The sequence below is a fragment of the Muntiacus reevesi genome, chromosome 6 (assembly GCF_963930625.1).
Source record: "Muntiacus reevesi chromosome 6, mMunRee1.1, whole genome shotgun sequence".
Classification (NCBI taxonomy): Eukaryota; Metazoa; Chordata; class Mammalia; order Artiodactyla; family Cervidae; genus Muntiacus; species Muntiacus reevesi.
The window spans coordinates 93,289,910-93,312,909 of NC_089254.1; the positions used below are offsets into that span (position 1 = coordinate 93,289,910).

Genomic DNA, 23,000 nt, shown 5'->3' on the forward strand with positions numbered 1-23,000 from the left:
TGATTTTGGTAGGGGAAGATTTTATACTTTAGATTCATTCCTTTATTGATTATGGAATGATTCAGGTCTTCTATTTCTTCTCGAGTCAATTTTAGTAAGTTATGTAGTTTTTATATACTTTTTCATTCAATCTGTATTTTCAAAATGTATTGTCATAAAATACCACCACCTCTGCCCCATCTCTGGAAGCAAGCGTCACCTTCTGGGCCTGGGGAGGCAGGGGTTGGCCAGTGGTGGGCATTTTATCTTTTGCCACCTATGATGATGGCTATTTCTATCCCCACACGGATGGCAAGCTGTGACTTGACCTCACAGACAAGAAGAGAGCCTCTAGTGAGACACAGGATTGGGGAAGTAGGAGATCCCAACATCTGTATGTTTGAAACATTACATAATTTAAAAATTATAGAAAATAAAAGAATGATTAAGGGTTAGTTAAGTGAAGGAGGAAATAAACACATCGCAGGTAGAAAGAGCAGCGTGTGCAAAGGCATGGAGAAATATCATTGGAAGTATGGGTAACACGCTTGATGAAGGTGCTTAGCAAGCAATGGAAGATGAGAAATGGGAGAGTAATGGGGGAGGGGGTGAAACCATGTAACTCAGACTGGGACTTGAACCTACAGTCTTTTAATTGCAATCACACACCTGGTTCCAGGACTTAATGAAGCTCAGGTTCTTGAGGTCTCCTTTACAGGAAGAATTCAGGGAGAGACAAAGTGATAGGTAAGAAGTGAAATTATTTAGAAAGAAACACACTCCACGGAGTGAGGCCATCTCAGAAGGTGAGAGCAGCCCCAGGGTATGGGGTTGTTAGTTTCTATAGGGGTGAGTAATTTTATAGGCTAATGTATGGGAGGAATATCCCAGCTATTTGGGAAAGGGGGTGGAGATTTCCAGGAACTGGGCCACCGCCCACTTTTTGACCCTTGAGGTCTGCTTTGAAACTGTCCTTGCACCTGTGGGTACGTCATTTAGCTTGCTCATATGTAACAATGATTGTATACTGAGGTTCAAGTCTGCTGCTGCTGCCGCTAAGCCACTTCAGTCGTGTCCGACTCTGTGTGATCCCATAGATGGCAGCCCACCAGGCTCCCACGTCCCTGGGATTCTTCAGGCAAAAACACTGGAGTGGGTGAGGTTCAAGTCCAGTGGAAGACAATTCATCTGCCATCTTGGAGCCATTTGGTTCTAGTCAGTTTATGTGGTGCCATCAGGCTATATAATCCTTTTTTTTAACATTATTTTTTTTTTGGTCGCACCTTTGGGCATGTGAAATCTTAGTTCCCCGACCAAGGATTGAATCCATGCCCCCTGCATTGGGAGCACAGAGTCTTAACCACTGGACCACAAGTCCCTATGGCATTTTTTAAAAAAAAGTTGTGCTCCACCCCCTTCTCTCCTGTTTCAGGAGGGGGTATCAGAGTCAAATTCTACTGAAAGGAAGTCAAAAGAAGCTATAGCTGCTGCCAAACCATTTAAAAGATAGAGCAAAGAACAGCACATACGAACTCTCATTAAGCATCCCAGTGAGAGGGAATATTTCATACTGAGCATTGATAATGTAGCAGGAGCTTTACATACTCCATCCCTTGTAATCTAGAGAGCTAGAGAGAGTAGATCATTATTCCTCTTTCACACTGAGGTTAACCAACTTGACCAAGATCACACAGCTAGTAAATTACAGAGCCAGGAATCTGTCCACAGGTGTCTGTTTCTAAAGACAATGTTCTTAAGAAAAAATATATATATCATAAAATTCAGCCATTTTTAGCATATAATCCAAATGAGTTTCAGTGAGTTTAATACAATTGTGAAACTGTCTCCACAATCCAGTTTTGGATTCTGGCTATAAGTCTACTCAATTTTTTAAAATCATTGTTTACTTTACCTCTTCCCCTATGTATTTAAATTTCTCACATCCCATTGACTCTTCTCACCCCTAATCCCTCCCCACACACACTTAAGAACCCCCCCCCCTCCCCCAGTCAGCAAAACTACCTTGAGTCCTCAATAACTGCACTTGCATTTGTTGGACTGTAATTCATAGTTCATGAGTTCTCTCTTACTAGGCCATGCTCCTTGAGGACAAGGACTCTGTTTCACTTTATTTCTCTTGCTCCTGGTACAGTTTATGGTCGGTACTAAAAATACTGTTCTCTTCCTTCAAAACTTCAAAATTAAGAAGTTTAAGAACTTCTTGGGCTTCCCTGGTAGCTCAGCTGGTAAAGAATCCGCCTGCAATGCAGGAGACCTGGGTTTAATCCCTGGATTGGGAAGATCCCCTGGAGAAGGGATAGGCTACCCACTCCAGTATTCTGACCTGGAGAATTCCATGGGCTGTATGGTCCATGGGGTCGCAGAGTCAGACACGACTGAGTGACTTGCACTTCAAGAACGTCTTAATACAATCTCTTAAAGACTAGGCGAAATTCAATGAATAATTGGTTACTTTTTAGTTTGATTTGCTGTTTAAGACCAGATCCTGTGTACTTCTGATGGTTTCACTTGTTTTCGCCTTCCTTTTCCTATTTTTGTCCTTCTTTCTCACCCATTTCAGAGAAGGCAGAGAAACACAAAGTTCAAAGAAATTAAATGCTTTTAGGCAAAGAGGAATATATATATATACACACACACACACTTACCATTTTTGGATTAAAAAAATGAATCCTCTATCATAATGTTTTGTTAAAAGTTGACCTGTTATTAATATCCTGCCTAATATGGTTGGATCCGAGAACACAGGTTTTTTTTTTCCTACTGGTCCTAAAAATAATTTTCAAGGCAAGTTTTAGCAAGCCATAGATGCCTGGCCTTTATACACTTGCTTAACATTTCAAAGGTGAAGAAATTAGGTCATTTGGCATTGCAGTTCTCCACCTCAGCCATCACTGAGTGACCATGGATCACAACCACCTGAGTTTCAGCCCATCCTCTCTCCAAGAACCATCAAGCAGTAGAGCCTTTGCCATAACTCTTAAGTCTAAATAGTCTAGAGACCACCACGTGCGAGGATAGCTTTTCTTGCTAATTTTTACATCCTGTGGCCTACAACAAGTGATTTACCTATTCCTTCCTCTTATCGGACCTCACAGAGAGATGGTGGCAGAGACTAGTTAGGAGATTCAGTGGGCATAGGGAGGTCAACGAGTGACTGGAACTCACTCATGGTTATCAAACTCATAACAAATTCTGTATTCTCATTATTCTTTACTTGAAAACTCACTAGTAAGTGAAGCCAGTCAAATGGTTTTCTAAATTTAATTAATAAGGACTCTGTGAGTAATTAAATGGGGGATACAAAGAGCTTGTCTCACTCAAGCTGGAGTCTCAGAGCCACAGTAAAGTAGCTTCTCTCCTCTAGGTACAAAATAGCACCTAGAAGGAGTTAGAAATGATGGGTCTCAAAGCTGCCAGAGAACTAGAATGTAAGAAGTTCTGGGACCTCAGATAGCCTACAAAATGTTTACCACATAAGTAGAAGATCTTTTATATGATGGGGCTTAGTTGAGAAGCTGAAACTGATTTCATCTGTAAATATATTATCTTTTTGTCTGCTGTTGTGATTTTTTTAATTTTAGATTTCTTTTTTTTTTCTTGTGCATTTCTTAAACCCCTTTAGGCTTCATATTATCTCAGTTCACTGGCATCTGTGGCCTGGCACCTGTTTTGACTAAGTCATCACATGTCTTTCCCTACATAGTGCAGCCCCTGAAGCCTTATCTGCTAGGACCAGCCTTTGGCTGCCCTGGGAGGGCCTCCAAGTTGCTTGCTGTATCTGTTTTTCCCCAGAAGAAAACAAGAGAAAATTAGCAAGGTTGATTTTACCTTCCACATAAGGAATTATATTGAGGCCTTCATTTATTGTTGAGACTTTAAAAAATTTACTGAGTTCTTTCCATGTATTAACTTATTTAAATAGTATAACTTTATGAGGTAGATACCCTTGTGTATGTGTGCGAAGTTGCTTCAGTTGTGTCTGATTCCTTGTGACCCCATAGACTGTAGCCAGCCAGGCTCCTCTGTCCATGGGATTCTCCAGGGAAGAATACAGGAGTGGGATGCCATGCCCTCCTCCAAGATACCCTTATAGTGGCCCATTATGCAACAGAAGAAATAAAGCAAGGGTGTTGAAAAAAATTTTGCCCAATATCATGTGGTTAGTACAGGATAGAACCAGGACTGGAATCCAGGCAGACTGACCCTAAAGCCCACACTCTTACCCACTGTGCTACTGAATTTTCTTTGATCCTCCAAATCATGTTTTCCCCCTGCCGGACAACAACATATCCCGAGGAACACACTTATGTTAGAGATTTAGTCTGGGAATTATGAAAATTGGATCCATCTTCTGCGCTTTAACCACCTGCAAAGGAAGAGCATGCTAGGTAGGGAAAATGCTTGTGCAAAGTTCTAATGGCCGTAGGTGAGAAGAAAGGCCAGTAACAGGGGCAGTGGGAAGCCACTGTGGTGTTTAAAGCTGGGGGAAGGAGGGGATTAGCTGTACCACAATGACAAAGCTCATCCTGTCTAGCTAAAAGGGAGCAAAAATGGATTCCGGGAGATTTGTTACTGATAAAATCCAGCCATGAGGTGATGGTAGCTTGGGTTAGGGTATTGCTATAGTGTGTGTGGCGGGGGTGGGGGTGGGAGGGCAAAAAGTCATCTTTCTTTTTTTAAAAAAAGGTATTTATTTGGCTGCACAGGGACAGCTTGCAGGATCTTTAGTGCAGTATTTGAACTCTCAGTTGAGGCATGTAGGACCAAGTTCCCTGACCAAGGACTGAACCTGGGCCCTCTGCATTGGGAGCACGGAGTGCTAGCCAGTGGACCACCAGGGAAGTCCCCAAAAAGTTATCTTCCTGGTTAAAACTGTGATTTGATGATGCATACAGCCTTTAACAAAACATTCCAGAAATTACACTTCCAAATATGTGTTACTGCCTTCAAAGTGTCATATTGGGAGGTGATACACCCATTTTAATGATGCTGCATTGCTCTAAACAATTTTGTAAAGCCTTTTAGAACTTCCTTCAGAACCAGTTTATAACCAAACCAGAGAAAAAGACATTACTCTCTATACAGTCATACTTCATAACTCCCCAAAGCTAAGGGGACTAAGTAACATTGTTAAACTGATGCAGCTTAAAAGAACTTCCCTTTATGAGTCTGACTTCCCAACATATATAGTGAGAACATTTTAGTAAGAAAACAAGCAAATATATGGTGGGGGGGAAGCTAAGTTGTCTGATTCTTCATCAAAGAATGAGGATACATTCTTGAGGCAAAGAAGGAGCCAACTTGGGAAACTCAGAGGCAGAAGAAATTCTTGGACAGTCAGGAGGAAATTTTTTTTTTAAAGGGAGCAGATAACCAATAAATCTTAGGACACTGACAACATATTTCTCACAGGGAAAAAAAAGAAAAAATGAAGTTATAGCCATCAGTTTTTAGAAGTAGGAGCATGGTGGGGAAGAGTTCAAATTTCAGAACCAAGTCTAGGAGTCAAACTCAGATGCTCTAATTAGCAGGTTTGCATAGATTCTCTCTGTGCCCTACTTTCCCCATCTGTAAAATGAAGACACATATGTCAGGAGTTGTGTAAGGTTTTATTAGTGGAGCCCAAGTCAACCACTCCCCCAATTTCTCTCATCTCAACACCTTTTCTTCAGGTTAAAGAATAGGAAACTGGAGAGAGGGAGGCAGGGGTGAAGGGGCAACCCTCCAGGAACTTTCAGGCTTCTCTGGCTTTAGCCTTCTTAGCTCTGCAGTGCCAGGGAACAGAGGGAAAAATGCCTGGCAGCTTTACCAGCCTCTTTTCAACAGACATTCCCAGAGCACCCTGTTATTTAAGGAAAGCAGCAGCCCGTTTAAATCCCTGAAACTTTGAAAATAACTGAAACAACCTCAACGCACAAGAGTAGGAGACTGGTTGAATTGTGAGACGTAATACCCAAAGGTAGTCACATGACGGAATTGTAATTGGAGACTATTAAATGACATGGGGAGATGTTCACAATGAATTAAGTAAATACTGCCATGAAACAGTATATATACTACAGATTCCCATCTTTTTAAAATAATTGGTTTATAGGGGAAAAATTAGAAGGAAATAAGAATTGTTAACAATTTTACAAATGTCAAATGTAAAGAATTTTAACGAATTCTAAGTGGTAGGAATATGGATGTTCAAAATTTTTTCTTTTATAAGCCTTGTACAATGAACATAATATTTTTAACATACAGTATTATATGTAAATCTGACATGGCATTTGAAAAACAACTCCACAGGGAGAAATTATGACCACTTTGTTCACCCTACAATGCTCCATGTTGAGACATATAGTTCAGACTTCCTAATACCACAGGCTCCTGGCCACACAGTGGGTTTAGACCCTCTTCAGCATTCACATCTTGACAGTCACCTCTCTGGTTTGCAGCAAGATTAACAAAGGAAATTCCTGTCCTATAGCCTCTGCAGCAGGCCAGATCTCCACTTAAGTAGACAGTGGGAAAGGGGAGGAAAGCATATGACCCAGACTTTCTTGAGTTTGTAAAACAGGAGTATAGTGTGAGTAGTTAATAGTGTGATACATTTTATCACTGCTATAGCTGTTAAGAATAACTACCATTTACTGAACACTTCCTTTGTGCTGGATGCCTCCTGCATCATCTAATTTTCTTGATGGCCAATTAAGTATTATCTCTATTTCACAGATAAAGACACAGATAAAGAGGTCAGACAACGTGCCTAAGTTCCCAGTGCAAGAAAGTGACAGACGTAAGGTGCTTCGGAGATTGCAAAACTGTTTCAAAATGGCCTCCATCATTCTTTGCGCTACTCTGTGAGATGAGCATTCTATGATTTAACTTGAGAAATGGAAGGGACAGGTGGCTTCAAAGGCCCTTCTGAGGTTCTTCACGGCTGATCCCAAAGGCCATTTCCAGTTTTTGGCTTCAGTAGAGGAGTCGTGTACTGAATGGGTCAATGGTGAAGACAAACATTTTGGGTATGTTACCCCAGATGAAGAGAGGCAGATTTTAATCTGACTTTGAAGAAGGCAGTGTGTGGTGGGAGACCAGCAAACAACCAGATCATGGTGGTAAGATTGCTAAGGAGATAATCCTGTACAGAGGATATAGGACCAGCTACTTTGAAGCTTGCTGGTAGAAAGGAGAGCACTAAGGCAGAAGAGCTTAGGTTCTTGAATGATTGGTGCACCAGCTCAACCCTATCTGTAAAAGGTAGTGGCTCCATTCACATAGTGGTGAAATTATTTTGGCCCAGTGTGTAGGCTATCATAAAACTGTATTTAATTCAGGTCCTGAATAAGACACTCTGCTACTAATTCTTAAAGTACTATATGTGCTAATATTTACTTTTTGATATACTCACATAACAAAGAAAGACAACATGGCTATAATAATTTACTGCATTTTCATTTCTTATTTGGGACAACACCAAACATTGTTTGAAGTAGTGAACTGGGACATTGAGCTATTTGCATACTACGCTGCAGCTGCTGCTGCTAAATCACTTCAGTCGTGTCCGACTCTGGGTGACCCCATAGACGGCAGCCCATCAGGCTCCCCCGTCCCTGGGATTCTCCAGGCAAGAACACTGGAGTGGGCTGCCATTTCCTTCTCCAATGCATGAAAGTGAAAAGTGAAAGTGAAGTCGTTTAGTCATGTCCAACTCTTAGCAATCCCATGGACCGAAACCTACCAGGCTCCTCCGTCCATGGGATTTTCCAGGCAAGAGTACTGGAGTGGGGTGCCATTGCCTTCTCCGACTATCTATACTATTTGTTATATCAGAAGTAAATGCTCATGACTGGTCTTAACGGAAGTAAATTTTCAAAATTTTTGTTTAGTTGCTAAGCTGTGTCCGACTGTTTTGCAACCTCATGGACTGTAACCTACCAGGCTCCTTGGTCCATGGGATTTCCCAGGAAGAATACTGAAGTAGGTTGCCATTTCCTTCTCTAGGAGATCTTCCCAACCCAGGGATCGAACTCACATCTTCTGCATTGGCAAGTGGGTTCTTTACCACTGAGTAACCAGGGAAGCCCCAAATTTTCAAATTAGTGATCTTGGCAAATTTTAAACTTAGTAATCTTGATTTTTTTTTTTTAAATTGCTTTGTGTGTGTGTGTTAGGAGAGAGGGAGAGGCAACAGAAGAGGAAGCATTTTCTAAGAATCATGAATTAGCAACCCTGGATCTTTGTCACTCCAGTATCCTTGCCCAGAAAATCCCCTGGACAGAGAAGTCTGGCGGGCTATAGTCCACAGAGTTGACAAAAGTGTTGGACTGAGCATGCACTTGCAGATCCTTGTCTGGGCTCCGCCCTCCCCTAGCTAAGTAATTCTGAATAAACCTTTTAATCTTCAGATTACTCACCTGTACAATGAGATTCTAAAAGGCAGGTGATGTTTGATGTTGTTAATATTCTGTGTGACAAGCTAGCATTCCACAGGTATCCATAACAACAGTAAATAGACCTTACGTCCAGAGTAAGTATCCCTAAATGTCAAATGCTATAAGATGGACATTTGTGAATGGCTGTCTTTATTCTCCAGGGTATGGATAGTGGGCACTCTACGTAGAGAGCTTTGATGTCAACCTGTAGGAAAGTTTCCCCTCACTTTGTCCTCACCTGGTGTGGAGAAAAGGAAGAGGAAGTGGGTAAAAGTATAGGATTTGGAAGCTGCATTCTTGGGAGTCTAGACTGGAAGTTGCCTTCTCCAGTTGCTCAGACCTGACCTCTAGTTAATGACAAATACAAGCTGAATTCAACTATCCCTGGATGGTATCAACCCCTTGCTGGGATTTGTCAAGCCTTGGATTTGTGATCTTCCAGAAGTAGGGATGAATCTGTTCTTTGAGATCCTAGGAGAAACTGTTATGCTCTGAGGATAAATGAGATAATAGAACTAACTACAAATGCTTAGGTCTTAATTCAATACAGTGGATCACAGAGTTTAAAATGTGGAAATTACCTTTTCAAATGTATGTTTAATTATTCTGAGGATCTGGTTGCCTGTCAGATATCTACTGGACTTGTTATGAGGATGAAATAGGAAAAACTCAAAAAGAAGACACTAAACACTAGGAAGGACAGCTTTCAGAAATACGGGAAGGGAAATTTCCCATGTGGTCAGGCAAACACACCAATCCTTACTATCTTTCTTGCCTACCAAAAAGCTCTGACAGTAATGCTTCAAAGGCTTGTGTGGTGGTTCAAGCCTACTTAGAAGTTTACAGGGTCCTATGCTAAGCTTCGGGTATCTTCATAGGTTCCTCTTGTTCAGTAATTGTGGCCTCCAAATTTATAATTCTCATTTCATTCCACACTCTCTTCATCTGTCCTCTAGGCTTTCAGCGCCTTCCACGAAACATTTTTCTACCTCCAACCAAAACAGTGTAAGAGGACTGCCTAAGTGAAAGTGATAGTCGCTCAGTCCTGTCCGTCTCTTTGAGACCCTATGGACTGTCCATGGAATTCTCCAGGCGAGAATACTGGAGTGGGTTGCCATTCCCCTCTCCAGGTTCGTCCCAACCCAGGGATGGAACCCAGGTCTCCTGCAATACAGGCGGATTCTTTACCAGCTGAGCCACAAGGGAAGCCCCTGAGCGCCTAAGGGGAACCTATAAAAGTATTAGGAGAGAGTGAGGGCCAGTTACTGCTCATAAGTCGGGCACTTTAAAGGCTTTTACTTTAATCACCGTTTAGGATTTAAAACACCAGGAAAGCAGGAGCTTTCACTCCTCACTCCGCGAAGAGTGCCCACCTTCATCCCCAAGCTGCAGTTTCCCATGAGTAAAGATAGGCATCACCTCATCACTTCAAGATTCCGTCGACACTTCTTTACGTTGGCAGATAGTTCCTTTTCGACGCGTAAGCGCTATCAAGCACCTCAACCGGCCAAGAGCTCCTGAGGCTTATCTATTGCCCAGGCGACGCGCCGCGTTTTGTTTTTCTACTTCCCCGCCGGAACAGGCCCGCCCACTAGCGTCAGAGCTAGCTCTTCACTGGTCCGGAAGTGTGCTCGTCTCCTCAGAGAGCCAATCAGAGCCTCACTTTCTACTCAGGGGATTTGAAAAACGGAAAAGACCTTGACCTGTTCCTGGGAGTAGGGCGGGGGTGTGAATGATTGACAACTCGACTCTCCAATAATCAGAGCCCTAGGACCTGCCCCTTCTGGCTCCAGGGCTAGAAAAGAGAGTCGATGCCGGCCGCAGTGATGAGTCCTGGGAGACCGTGGCTGCTCGGCGGTTCCGAGGAGCGGCTGCTACTGGTGGCCTTTTGGCAGGTGAGTGGTTGCTGTTGTTAACAGTGCTGTTGCGAAGGTTTTCCATTTGTCAGTGATGTGGTGGTTTATTTCGGCGCCCTGGAGGGCCAGCTTCTTTCCTCCCCAGGTTCAGTCTGTGGTGGGAGCCTGGCACTCGTACGCCCACCCCTCAAGCTCCGACCCTCACTTATCCCCTAGGTCCCGGTCAGCTGTCCCTTTCTCAGAATAAGCCTGTCTAGTCTGCTAACGGAAAGGAGGACCCCGCGTTGGTAGTGGTGTCTTGACGGCAAGAATAAACAGGGAGTCGAGGGAGGTGGTAACTCAACTCCCCTGGACGTCTCAGGTACCCGGTGTCATTCCTTCGTAGGACTCCCCCTGAAAGGGCGCTTCCCTGTGTTCTCAGGGCCTAGGCGCTATATTGAGGGCGATGGCAGACTTGGCCCTTGAAGGCTCAGTAGATAGAAAAAACCTGAACGTCATGAAAGGAGAAAGGTAAATATCTGCAGTGGTTTCATGGAGGGTTCAAATCTGGAACTAAATCACAGGTTCTTTGAACCACTACAAATGAAAAAGTAAGTGTATTTCTTCTTCTTTCCAAGGGATGAGGGCCATGTTACTGGAGAAAGAGAGTAGAAATGCGAATAGAAGTGAAATTCACAGTTGAGTTTTGAGGAGTAATTGTTTGCTGGCTGACTTACTATAACTCTCATTACCTTACTGCCTCCCAAATTATGGAGGTTTAATGGCTTGTAAGTAGTACCAGAATGTTAACTGCCCACGTTGGGGGGAAAAAAATCAGATGCAATCTTTCACCAGTAGTTTCTAGGGTTTTCTATAATGAAAGCAGAACACCTGGCATTTTGTCTTTTAAAACTGTCTTCCCTGAGGCCAGGGGACTAGGTTTGTTCCATCCTTGTATTCCTATGCACCTCACATACCACAGATGCAATACTCAATTGTGGTGGGGTTTAGAGAAGCATAATTCAATCAGATGGTGTTGTGGAAGGAGCTCTGAGTTGGCAGTCAAGACACCTGGTTTTAGTCTTGAAGTTGTGTGATCTTAGTGAAGTGAAAGTCACTCAGTCATGTCTGACTCTTTGCATCCCCATGGACTATACAGTCCATGGAATTCTCCAGGCCAGAATACTGGAGTGAGTAACCTTTCCCTTCTCCAGGGCATCTTCCCAACCCAAGGATCGAACCCAGGTCTCCCACATTGCAGGGGGATTCTTTACCAGCTGAGCCACAAGGGAAGCCCAAGAATACTGGAGTGGGTAGCCTATCCCTTCTCCAGGGGATCTTCCTGACCCAGGAATCAAACCCGATTCTTCTGCATTGCAGGCATATTCTTTACCCACTGAGCTACCAGGTATAATCTTAAATCATTTCAACTCTCTGACTCTTAACCTCTGCCTCTTTAAAAAGTGAATGTTGCATTAGATTATTTCTGAAGTCCATGCCTATGTTCAAAGTCTGTTTTAAACTAAAGATTCTTAAACATTTTCCACCACAAGTACATCAGCAAAATCTCATTACAGTAAATTCCTAACCAGTCTGTTAGCAAACGAAAGCTCCCAGCTACAAGGGTCGTACCTGGTTCTTTTGTGTCCATATTTAAACCAAACCAAGTGGATCATTGTAGAAAATTTGGTCGTTGTCCAGAATGAACATTGTACAGAAGTAAAACATGGCAGAAAATGTCATCCTTTATTCCACTACTCAAAGACAGCTGCTGTTGGTGTCTGGGTAGATCTTTCAGTCTCTCTTCCTCTTTTGCCTTCTATGGTTGGTTGAAATTACGTGGCACATTTCATTTTAAATTAAGTAATTTAATTTAAGTAATGACATCTAAATTCAGCCACACCTTCATCTTTGTCTTGTGCCTAGAGCACAGAGGACATGCCAGTGTCTGAACTGATGATGGGTCACTTGAACATCCTTGGAATGAAATCTGGTGTGAAGGGATATTTGTATGGGGAAATAGCACTAAAAGTGTCACTGAATAACAAAACTCTTTAACTGAAATGTGGCCACAAATATGAAAAAAACATAGTCTATAAAATGTAAAATAAATGTTAGCCACTTCACCAAAGCATGTGAATTATAGAATATCACTTAGTATTTGGTATGCTTCTAGGACTGTATCTTACCATCAACACCCCTGCCCTGAAACACATACAGCATTTGATTGCATTTCTCCTTACCCTATCTAATTTAACCTTTTCTCCTTACCCTCACCCTCATTTTATTTTATCCCCAGCTTTTGTTTCTGCTCATACCATCAGCAAGGTAGGATCACTTTCAAGGGCCTGAGGTCTGTATCAGTCTTCATGTGTTAGTCAAAGTCTGCGCCATTCAACCCAGAATACCTTGCATTCTTTAGTAGGGTGCTCCACCATCATCTCATTTAGTATTCCTCATAGCCCCTTGAGAAACAGTAATTTCATTATCCTCATTTTTATGGACAAGGAACCTGAGGTGCAGCAGATAACTTAAATAGTCAAGATGACACTGTCATTAAGTAGCAGAGCTGGGACTAAAGTCCCATACTGTTGGGATTTGGTGGAAATGGTTTGTTTTGACACAAATGCTACTACTGTAGGCGAATAAGTAACCAGAGATAGGAAGGAGACATCTTGAGTGGGTATTCCACACATGAGTGATGCCATGCCAGCTGGAACAGGCCACATGCCCCACGCACACACATCTAATTGCTGGACACTTCCCTGTGAATAAGGGTCTACCTGCTATGGTTTGTTACCTCTGTAACATGGGGTCAGTCAGGGCAGTTAGAAGGTATAAAGTTGGAGAATGACAGGGTAATAGTGTCTGGAAAACACCTACAAGTAATAGAGTTTGCTCCCGGTAAAATAGTTGTTCTTATAATGCAAATACAAATGGAAAAATTACCATCATGCTTTCGGAAAAGTAATAGATGAGGAACGGGAGGTACTTTTGGATACAGGCGCGTTTGAACTTTTCATATTGAGCTGGGCTGGGAGAATCTTAGGAACTGAGTTCCAGATTTCATTTCCCTTAAGAACTGTTCCTTTTTAATTTATCAGAAACTTGGTTAACCTCTCTTTTTCCTATCCTCAAATCTAGCCAGTCTATCTTCTATAGAGCTAGATCCCTAATGCAGTGGGGGTTGAGAGTCATTCAAAACTGCATAGTGAGGATTTAGACCTCTAACTGGTGCAAACATGGAAACACTCAAATGGTCTAGGGTAGCATTTGAATACTTATTATTGAAGAGAAAGCTTTGGATTAAAGGAACTCTCTGGCTCTGCATCCCTTAGTTTATATTGCTTCAACATTCTATCATTGATCACATTTCTTACTCAATTTTTGGAAACAGAAAACAAGCTGAGACTGGACTTTATCCTATAATTTTCCCCACCTGTTCATGAGTTGCCAGGTATGTATTCACCTGAAGTGTGAAGCACTGTGACAATTTATAAAGATGTCTAATAAAAGTAAAGCATGTCAAAATGACAGATTATATTTTTGAAGTTGGTTAACAAGATGAATAATTTTTTTCCCTGTTTTTCTGTCTTGAACCCATTATTAAGTAATTTGATGAAGCAAAATAAACTACTCAGACTGATTTAAATGTGCTCACTATTGTCTTATATGAAGGATTAAAAACAGTTATGAATGGGATTCCATTATTCAAAGTACTTGCAGTGCTGGCCAAGAATAAAATCAGGTGATTTTAATAATGTTGGGATTATCCTATGGCAGGATGCTTAAATGTTCAAAATGCTAATGTGATTAGTAGATCTGAGTAATCTCAGCTAGACCAGGGTTTAGGAAGCTAAGACCTTCTGGCCTACTATCTTTCCAGTCCACAAGCTATGAATGACTTTTACATTTTTTTAATGGTTGAAATAAGTCAAAGAATAACAATATGTGCATGGAAATTATATGAAATTCTCATTTCTTTATCCATATGTAAAAGACAAAAAGTTCCAATAGGTTTATTGGAATATAGCCTTATTTGTTCATATATGCATTGTTTATGATTGCTTTCAGCTACAGTGGCAGAATTGAGTAATTTTAAGAGAGACCATATCACCCACAAAGCCTAAAATATTTACTCTTGGACCTTTTACAGAAAAAGTTGCCCCCCCCTTTTTTTGTCTCCAGCTAAGCTGGAGTGTCTCTCACATCATTGCCTTCATCCCATTTCAACAGCAATTATGCTGCCCCAGGTCTTCATTAAATGTTACCAGAAGAGTTGCAAAAGATTCACAAATATTCACATCCATTTCCCTTACTTGTAAGTGCTGCCTGATCCTCCTAAAATACACAATATTAAAGCTTTAATGATGTCCCAGTACTTGCAGAAGAACCTATGTTCTTTGGCACAATGTCCTTTCAGGGCCACTATTCAGCCTTATCTTTCTAGACTAGCATCCTCCTTCTTCCTTATTATACCCTATACTTAGTACAGGATGGTCATATAATTTTCCAGATGGGACCTTCAAGTGTGAAAGGGGCCCTATAATAATTATGTTGGGGAAACAGGTCTAAAGCAAGACTGTTCTAGGCAAACCAGTTTGAATGGTTCTCCATAAATACCCATTCCCTTACTTCTACTCACTGTTCCCTTAGACCAGAATTCCTTTCCTTTTTTCTATAAATCTTAAACATCTTTTCAAATCCAGCTTAAATAGTGCCATGTCCACGAAGCATTATTCAAAAAAACAAACAAACAAAAAACTCCTTTTCCATCTCCCTTATACATCAAGTGCTTTCTTGTGCTGTGGATTATTTTCTGCTGTCATGATACACGCATGTCACTTTTCCCCCATTAGCCCCTTGGAGGTATCATTCATGTTCGATTCTCTGTTCCTCCCAGGCCTAGCTATGTGCCGTGTTCAAATGAGATTTGCAGCACATGTTTGAAGAATGAGTTGTTTGACCAGACTGGGCAGACTGATGAGTATCAGTCTCTGGGGCTGTCAACAGATACATCATGCATTTTAATGTAATTAAAGTCGTGAGAAAAGTGGGGTTTCCAGGGTAGGAAGACAGAGCCTTGGGTGCCCATATGGTAGTAGAGCAGAGTGGGTCAGGGCATATGTATAGGCTTTAGGGTCCAGGCTGGCCTGATATTGAACTCCTGCTCTGCCAGTTACAGTCTCTGTCCTCTTGGGCAAGTTAGCCTCTTCTGAGTTTCTGCATCTGTAAAATAGGAGTAATTGTAGTAACCTGTCCATAGAATAGTGGTTGAGAATTCGAATCGTCCCAAGCACACGATGAGCACTCCAAGAAAGGTAGCGGCCGTGGCGTCTTACAGGCTTCCCTGGTGGCTCAGATGGTAAGGAATCGGCCTGCAGTGCAGGAGAGCCATGTTCGATCCCTGGGCCGGGAAGCTATGCTATGATACATGCTTCACCATCCTAGTACTGTTGCCAACAGGTAGGCAGCACCAGGACGTAACAATAGAAGAGGTGGGAGAAATGCAGCCCTGAAGTCTCAGAAGAATTTTTCTTCCCCTGATGGAAGTGCTCAGCTTCAGAGGCATCAAAGCAGTGGGAGTCCTGAGTGAAGATGGTCTCACTTACTAAGAAGTGGCTAATCAGCAGTCTTTTGAGAGACTGTTTCAGTAGAGTGGGCAAAGTACAAGGTAGGTGTCAGACGACTAAAAAAAATAATGGCCAGAAGGAGGGAAAAACAGCCAGAGGAAGGGGCAGGAAGAGGAGATGCAGAGTCATGTAAAAGATATGTTTGCTTAGTATTTTTTTTTCCTTTGAGCCACATCATATTTTAAAAAGGAAGGCACCCTGAAGTGTGGTCACTCAGTGACCTGTGTGGCCCCTTGGGGGTATGAGGTAAATCATTGACTAAAATCAGCTCTTAATTCAAGTGCCAATAACCCTTGCTGAGAGGATAAATGAGGACCCTTAAAAATCAACTCCAGCATGGTAATCTTTACCAAAAGCAGCACACACCTCCCCCCGCCCAAAGCTTGATTTTTAAAAAGAATAGTTTTTAATTCTTGTCATGGCCCCTCTTTCTAAGTCGGGAGTGTCTGTTGCCTGATTCGACGTTGTGCCTTGAGGTTCTCATGAGCAGTCACACCCCGAGCCCTCCTTTATACCTACCTTGTTTGTGAGCAGCTCATGAAATATCTGCCTGGGTTGGAAAGACAAGCTGTGACTGGAGATGCTCCTGTGAAGCGAAGCCAAATGAGCCTAGATGCTCACACCCAGACTCGCAAATCTTCCATGGTGAGGTAGAAAGAGCATAGGTGTCAGAGGCACAGGGCCTGGACAACAGGTCCAGTTTCATTTAGTGCCTCTGTGTTTTTGAACAAATCAATCTCTCTTTTCTCTGTGCATATTGTTAAGGCCATTTAGGAACATACTAAACTGTAACAGATACAAAAATATGATGGATGATTGTTCTTGGCTCTGCCTTTGCCATCAAATACATTGGAATTCTTGAGTTAAAACTTCCTAACATCTTGGACCTGCCAACTGACTGTTGATTTGTTTTTTTGGCCATATCGTGTGACATGTGAGATCTTAGTTCCAACCAGGGATGGAACCCACACTGCCTGCAGTAGAAGGGTGGAGTCTTAACCACTGGATTGCCAGAGATGTCCCCAGCTGACTGTTCTATGCTTTGGCAGTTACCACTAAAACTATTGGACTTCCCAGCTGGCATAGTGATAAAGAATCCACCTGCCAATGTAGGAGATGTCAGAGATGTGGGTTCAATCCCTGGGCTGGGAAGATCCTCTGGAGTAGGAAATGGCAATGCCCTCCAATATTCTTACTGGGAAAATTCCATGGGCAGAGGAGCCTGGCAGCCTACAGTCCATGGGGTCGCAAAGAACTGGACATGATTCTGAATATTCATTGTACCATGCTTAGCCTTATTAGCACAGTCTAATCATTTTTGCTTGTGTTTGATTCAGTCAACACACCTACTAAGTACCTAGTGTGTGTCAAGAGTCATGCTGGGTTCCAGAGATAGGCAGTGAGTCATCAGCTCTAATGCAGTTTACAGGACACACAGACGGGGAACAAGTGATCTGTCACAGTGACCCATGACAACTGCACCCAATGTCATAAAGCAGGGGGCTGTGGGAAGGCACCTCATCACTTTCAATGGGTGAGAAAGAAGGGCATACCCAGAAGTCTGAAAGCATTGTCCTCAAACCCACAGCATCAGCATCACCTGGAATCTTGTTAGAAATACAGTCTCATGCCCACCCCAGACCTACTCATTCAGGCTGTGGAAATGGGGCCCAGTAATCTGAAACAGTTCTCTTGGTGATTCCAATGCACATTAAAGTTTGAGAAACCACCAGCCTAGAGGAAATAACATTTAAACTAAGCTCTATAGTCACACCATTCAATATAGTAACCACTGGTCATGGGTGGCTATGGAGCCCTTGAAACTTGGCTAGCTCAAAGTGAGTTGTGCTTTTAAGTATAAAATGCAGATCAGGTTTCAAAGACTAAGAAAAAAAGAAAATACCTCATTAATTATTTTATATAGATCATATGTTAGAATGATAATCCTTTGAAACTAAAGGGTTAAATAAAATGAATTATTAAAATTTCACCTACTTTTTTCTGCTTACTATGACTTTTAGAAAGTTTAAAATTACTAATTTTAAAAAGCCGATTATATGTGACTTGCATTACGTTTTGATGGGACACAGCTGATGACTAGTGGGTCCAAAAAGCAGAGTGGGATTGAAGTGGCAGTTGGAGGGGAGGTGATGATGGGCAAGGGTTCTGTGTAGGATACAGAGTGTGCAGAGTTCCTGAGGCCAGAAAGAACATGGTATGTTCAAGGAAATAAAAAAAACCAAAGCCTTACTGGTCACATTAAGGATTTTGAGTTTTGTCCTAAGATCAACAGGAAGTAATTTGAGGGTTTTAAACAGGGTACTCAGTTTTCAGGAAGTTTGTAGCTAATGCATGAGGGTAAGAGAACTACGGCTGAATGTTGCAGGACTCTCAGAATCAAAGCTCCCTGCTCCTGCCCAAAAGATGGTGAGGGTGGAGGCAATCGGTCAGGCGGTACCATCAAGAGGGAGGGAGCAGGACCCTCACCATCAACTGCTCCCACCCCAGGAGATGAGGCACAAATGCCCCTGCTAAAGGGAAAAGCAGACACCTGGGAATAGTTTTGTGCTCAGTTCATTTTCAGCTTGGTCAGTGTTGAGAGCTAGAGGAAACATTCCAGAAGAGTCCAAAGTTGAGTAGGAGTTTGATTACAGAGCTGGGACTCTGCAAAGCACTGGCAAAGGTTTGGTGAAGGGAGGGTCAGGGACAAGGAAGCCTGGCATATGTGGGGATTAGCGGGTCTGTCCTTTGAAAGAGTGCGCTGGGCAACCACAGAGAAAGGGCCAGGGTTAGAGCCTGGAGGCCTGGGCTCTGGCCAGCTCCAGGAGGTGGGGGTGGGGCTTCCCATTCACCTGTGACCTGGAGGAGCTTCCCCTTTAAGACACAGGTCATACACTAGCAGACTCCAGCTACTCTCAGACAGGTCTTGTTTAGCTCATGTTTTTTAAAATGTATTCTAGTTAGTTGCTAGTAGTTATATCAGATATCACATGAAATTCACATTTCCAGTTCTTTTGAAGATTGGAAAATTGAGGACCTCAGTTCCTCAGTCTCATGGAGAAATGGGCTGGAGCTAAGTAGTAGCTACTCCTTTCATTTTTCCTATGAACTTTTAAGCTGAACTGATCACATTACAAAAAAAAAAAAAAAAAAGACATTTTTGTTACTCTCAAGAACAAAACAGAATCCACAAGTTCTTTCTGGTCTGAGTCTTGCATTCTCTCCAGTCTTGTTTCCAGCAGCCTGCAGCTTCTCTTTGTTCTCCAGAAAAGTTCTAGAATGGTAACCTTAGCTCAGTGAGACTAGATTATACAGATGCTCCATCCATGTGTCAAAGTGCATGAGTTGCATCCATCAGAGAAGCACATATGTTCTCTGCAGTTCAGCAGTGTTCCCACCACCCATGCAACCCCACACGGATTGCAGCCCCTGCCTGAAACTTTAAATGAAACTGACAGCAGTGTTGTATTTGTTGGTAAACATTTGGCATACCAGCTCCTACAGAGACTGAATCATAAAGATGTAAGCTGTAAACCTCAACAGCTCCTTTGTAAATATTCAGCCATTAATTAAATGGCAAAGGTCAGTTGATAGCAAGGAGGAGAGAGGGAAGGGACTTTGTTGACCTGAAGTAGATGCTCCAATTTGCTATCTTATCCTGTGTTTGCCCTCTGTGCACCATAATAAGGGGCTGGTGTATTTGTAGTCTTTGTGGCTGTAGCACTATTTTCTCTGCTCCAGGGTATTTATTTTGAGAGGGAAGAAACAAAAATTGTCTTATTTCTTAAAGTAAACAAGTAGAACTGATTAAAATACTGTAAAGCTTCGTGATAGGTACCTGAGTGTTCGTGATGTTATTGCTACATTTTTTCCCTCCTCAAGTTAGTTCATCATCAAAAGATGATGGAGAGGTACATCTGCCTATAATATTTGTGCATCACACCTTCTTCATTTGAAGTGAAAAATAGCTTCTTTGCTATAACGAGCTTCTTGCTTGACAAGACACAGTAAGGGCTGAGGTAGAGAACAATCGACAGCTTCTCTTTTCTCCATCCCCCTCCACCACCAGAAGCAGAGCAGTGAATAAAATGTTGCATGGGCAGGAATCCAGGTTTTGATGGGCCTGAAGCTTCTAGCACTTAGTGGAATTGGGGTGGGCTCTTCAAAAAAATCAATACCCAAGTGTCTTTCTTTTGCTGATTAAACACACATACACATTCTTATCCATGTGAATTCATTATTTGGTCTCTCCCAGCGCCTTAGAACAAGTTTGTTCAAGTGAGGGGCCCTAAAACTTGAGCTTCATTCATTTCATGAGTACTCCACTTACAGGCACCAGTAATCACCTAGCCAAACACTGCCTAGCTGCCTTTCATCCCATTTTCAGTTTTCTGCCCCTCGCTGCCCATCAGGGTTGAGGGGAGAGGCATCTTTCTCTCTCTGGAAAGCCTCAGCTCTGCAAGGTACCTTCACCTGCGTCCTGAGCCCAGGCTCTTCCAGTAACCTGATGCTTCACTGTTGCACATTCACTAAATAAAGGTCAGACTTCATTAATGCCTGATGTGAAGGGAAAGTCATAAACCTAACTGCTGTAACCTTTCAACCACTTGCAGATCATTTCCATCTGCTTCCTCCCTCAGGTCCGCTCTTGGCCCTCTGAAATCGGAAGCTTTGTTGTAAAGACTACCTGCCCCCCCCCCCCCCCACCGTGAGAATCTCTCGGGATTAACTAAGGAAAGGAAGAAATTAGATCCAGATTCCAATTAACTTCGTCACTGATTATAGAACTGTGGGGGAATCACAGTTTAAGTGGGACCGAGTATCTCCAGTTCATGGAAGTTGCCAAGAATGGCAGAAGACCAGGCCCTGATGTTTGTATAATCTGCACCCCCTGGTGTGGAAAGTGCTGGGCACGTAAACCGAGTAGCATTTGTCAGTGTGGATGTGCCCATCAAAAGGCCAGTGAGGCAGGCTGGTGCAGCCAGGCTGCAGGTTTTCTCCAGGGGACAGAGTGGGCCCAGATTTCTGCTCTGGCAGCTTCAGTTAGGGGGTCCAGGAACACTCCAGGGTTGCCTGTCCCACCTTACTAGAGCCTTCCTCTGCGATGTGGCTGGCACGTATAGGAAAGCTGAAGGGTTGAGAGGAGGAGATGTGGCCTCCTTATCTGTGTGCGTCCTCTCACTCCTGCAGACCACCTGCTCCTGGTAACCTCGTTCTACAGGCAGCATCTCTCAGCTGCTTAATTTGATAGCTTGTTTTGCATCCAGATTTATTTCTGCCCAAAACTGTCATCTTGAGTCAGGTGAGAGATTATTTAAGTGACTACCGTATTGGATGCTAAGGTTGATTGAAATCATCTTAGTATTGTTTAAATATTGAAACTTAGATTTTCTTGTGTGTGTGGTGTGGACTATGGCATTAAAGAGTCAGTTGTCTCCATTCGGTGATTTACATACCAGGTGAATGTGGTGGTTTATAGAATTAGCATGTTTAATAACTTCTGTAATAAGATGAGACTGTAAATATTTCTTTGTTCACCAGAGGGAAAACAGAATGAGAAGGGTGTTCCTTCAGTCTTGAGTCAGCTTCTCAAAGCTGGGAGTTCCCAGCTACAAGTCATCATTTTAGACACGTACAACTCATTCTATTAAATCCTCTCCTCTGTAAGCAGGAACTGCCTTTTTATCTGGTGGACTTGTAGCATGCCATTAGAATAAAGTGTTCTGTTGTTTTACGTCATACAATTAACATATACTATCTAACCATCAGAAAATTAAGCTAGCTAACTAGGTTCCCTGTAATTGTCTGTAGACTCTGCCCATATGTGCCATAGTGTGTATGAGTTGCTGGATGCCTGATGTCAGAACGCTTCAAGGAATCATTCCAGTGTATTTTAGAAACTGACTGTTGGAAAGTTGTGCTTCCACTCCCAGGCAGTCAGTTGAATGAAACATATAACTTTTATACTTCTTGTTTCTTCTCCATGCAGATATATTGTTGTCACTGAACACCAACCCTTTGGAAAGCCCTAGGAAAGCTCAGCCATCAGTATGTCCAAGTACAAACTGATCATGTTGAGACATGGAGAGGGTGCTTGGAATAAAGAGAACCGCTTCTGTAGCTGGGTGGATCAGAAACTCAACAGTGATGGCCTGCAGGAAGCACGGAACTGTGGGAAGCAACTCAAAGCACTAAACGTTGAGTTTGATCTCGTGTTCACATCCATCCTGAACCGGTCCATCCACACAGCCTGGCTGATCCTGGAAGAGCTGGGGCAGGAGTGGGTTCCCGTGGAGAGCTCCTGGCGTCTCAACGAGCGTCACTACGGAGCCTTGATCAGTCTCAACAGGGAGCAGATGGCGTTGAATCATGGCGAGGAGCAGGTGAGGCTGTGGAGAAGGAGCTACAATGTGACCCCTCCTCCCATTGATGAGTCCCATCCTTACTACCACGAAATCTACAACGACCGGAGATATAAAGTGTGTGATGTGCCTTTGGATCAGCTGCCACGATCCGAGAGCTTAAAGGATGTTCTGGAGAGACTCCTTCCCTATTGGAACGAAAGGATTGCTCCTGAAGTATTACGTGGTAAAACCATTCTGATATCTGCTCATGGAAATAGCTGCCGGGCTCTCCTGAAATATCTGGAAGGTACCATCTTCACGCCATTACTAACCGGGTCTTAGTCTAGAAAGAACATGGTTTCTAAACTAATAATGCACAGTTTACATTATAGACTTTCGTTCCCTATCACCTTTTGTCACTTCAGTCGTTTAAGGATTGTTTTGCTCCATCAGAAATCCTGGGTCTTTTACATTTGTATTATTTGCTCTAACTTCGGCAAGCCTCAGAATCACCTGAAGGGAGGGAGCACTTGGACCACCCCTGGTTTCTGGCCCCACTCTTGGAGCCTGTGGGCCCAGGGCGGGCTCCATAATTTGCTTTTCCAAAGAATTTTCAGATGATGCCCATACTGCTGCTTGGGCTTCTCCAAGTGCTTGAGAACCACTGATTTAGAAGCTTATGTGGCTTTTGTTGTAACCAGATAAGAGGAGACTGGGGAGAGAAGAGGTTTCTGTAGAAATGGTGTGCAAGGTACATTTTTGTTGTTG

At 42.8% G+C, this 23,000-nt stretch overlaps 1 protein-coding gene across 3 annotated transcripts in view; it reads left to right on the forward strand.

Annotated features, from left to right (window-relative positions):
• Positions 1-10,177: 10,177 nt before the first annotated feature.
• Positions 10,178-23,000, forward strand: part of BPGM (bisphosphoglycerate mutase) — a 31,537-nt gene continuing 18,714 nt past the window's right edge. The window contains exons 1-2 of one of the 3 annotated variants that reach the window (XM_065939365.1): positions 10,178-10,315; positions 21,878-22,539. In XM_065939365.1, the coding sequence (XP_065795437.1) occupies positions 21,939-22,539 (601 nt within the window). In that variant the 5' untranslated portion in view covers positions 10,178-10,315; positions 21,878-21,938. Of the gene's footprint in view, positions 10,316-10,790; positions 10,867-15,804; positions 15,930-21,877; positions 22,540-23,000 lie in introns of those variants that run through there. The other 2 variants (XM_065939366.1, XM_065939367.1) reach the window with 2 other exon arrangements.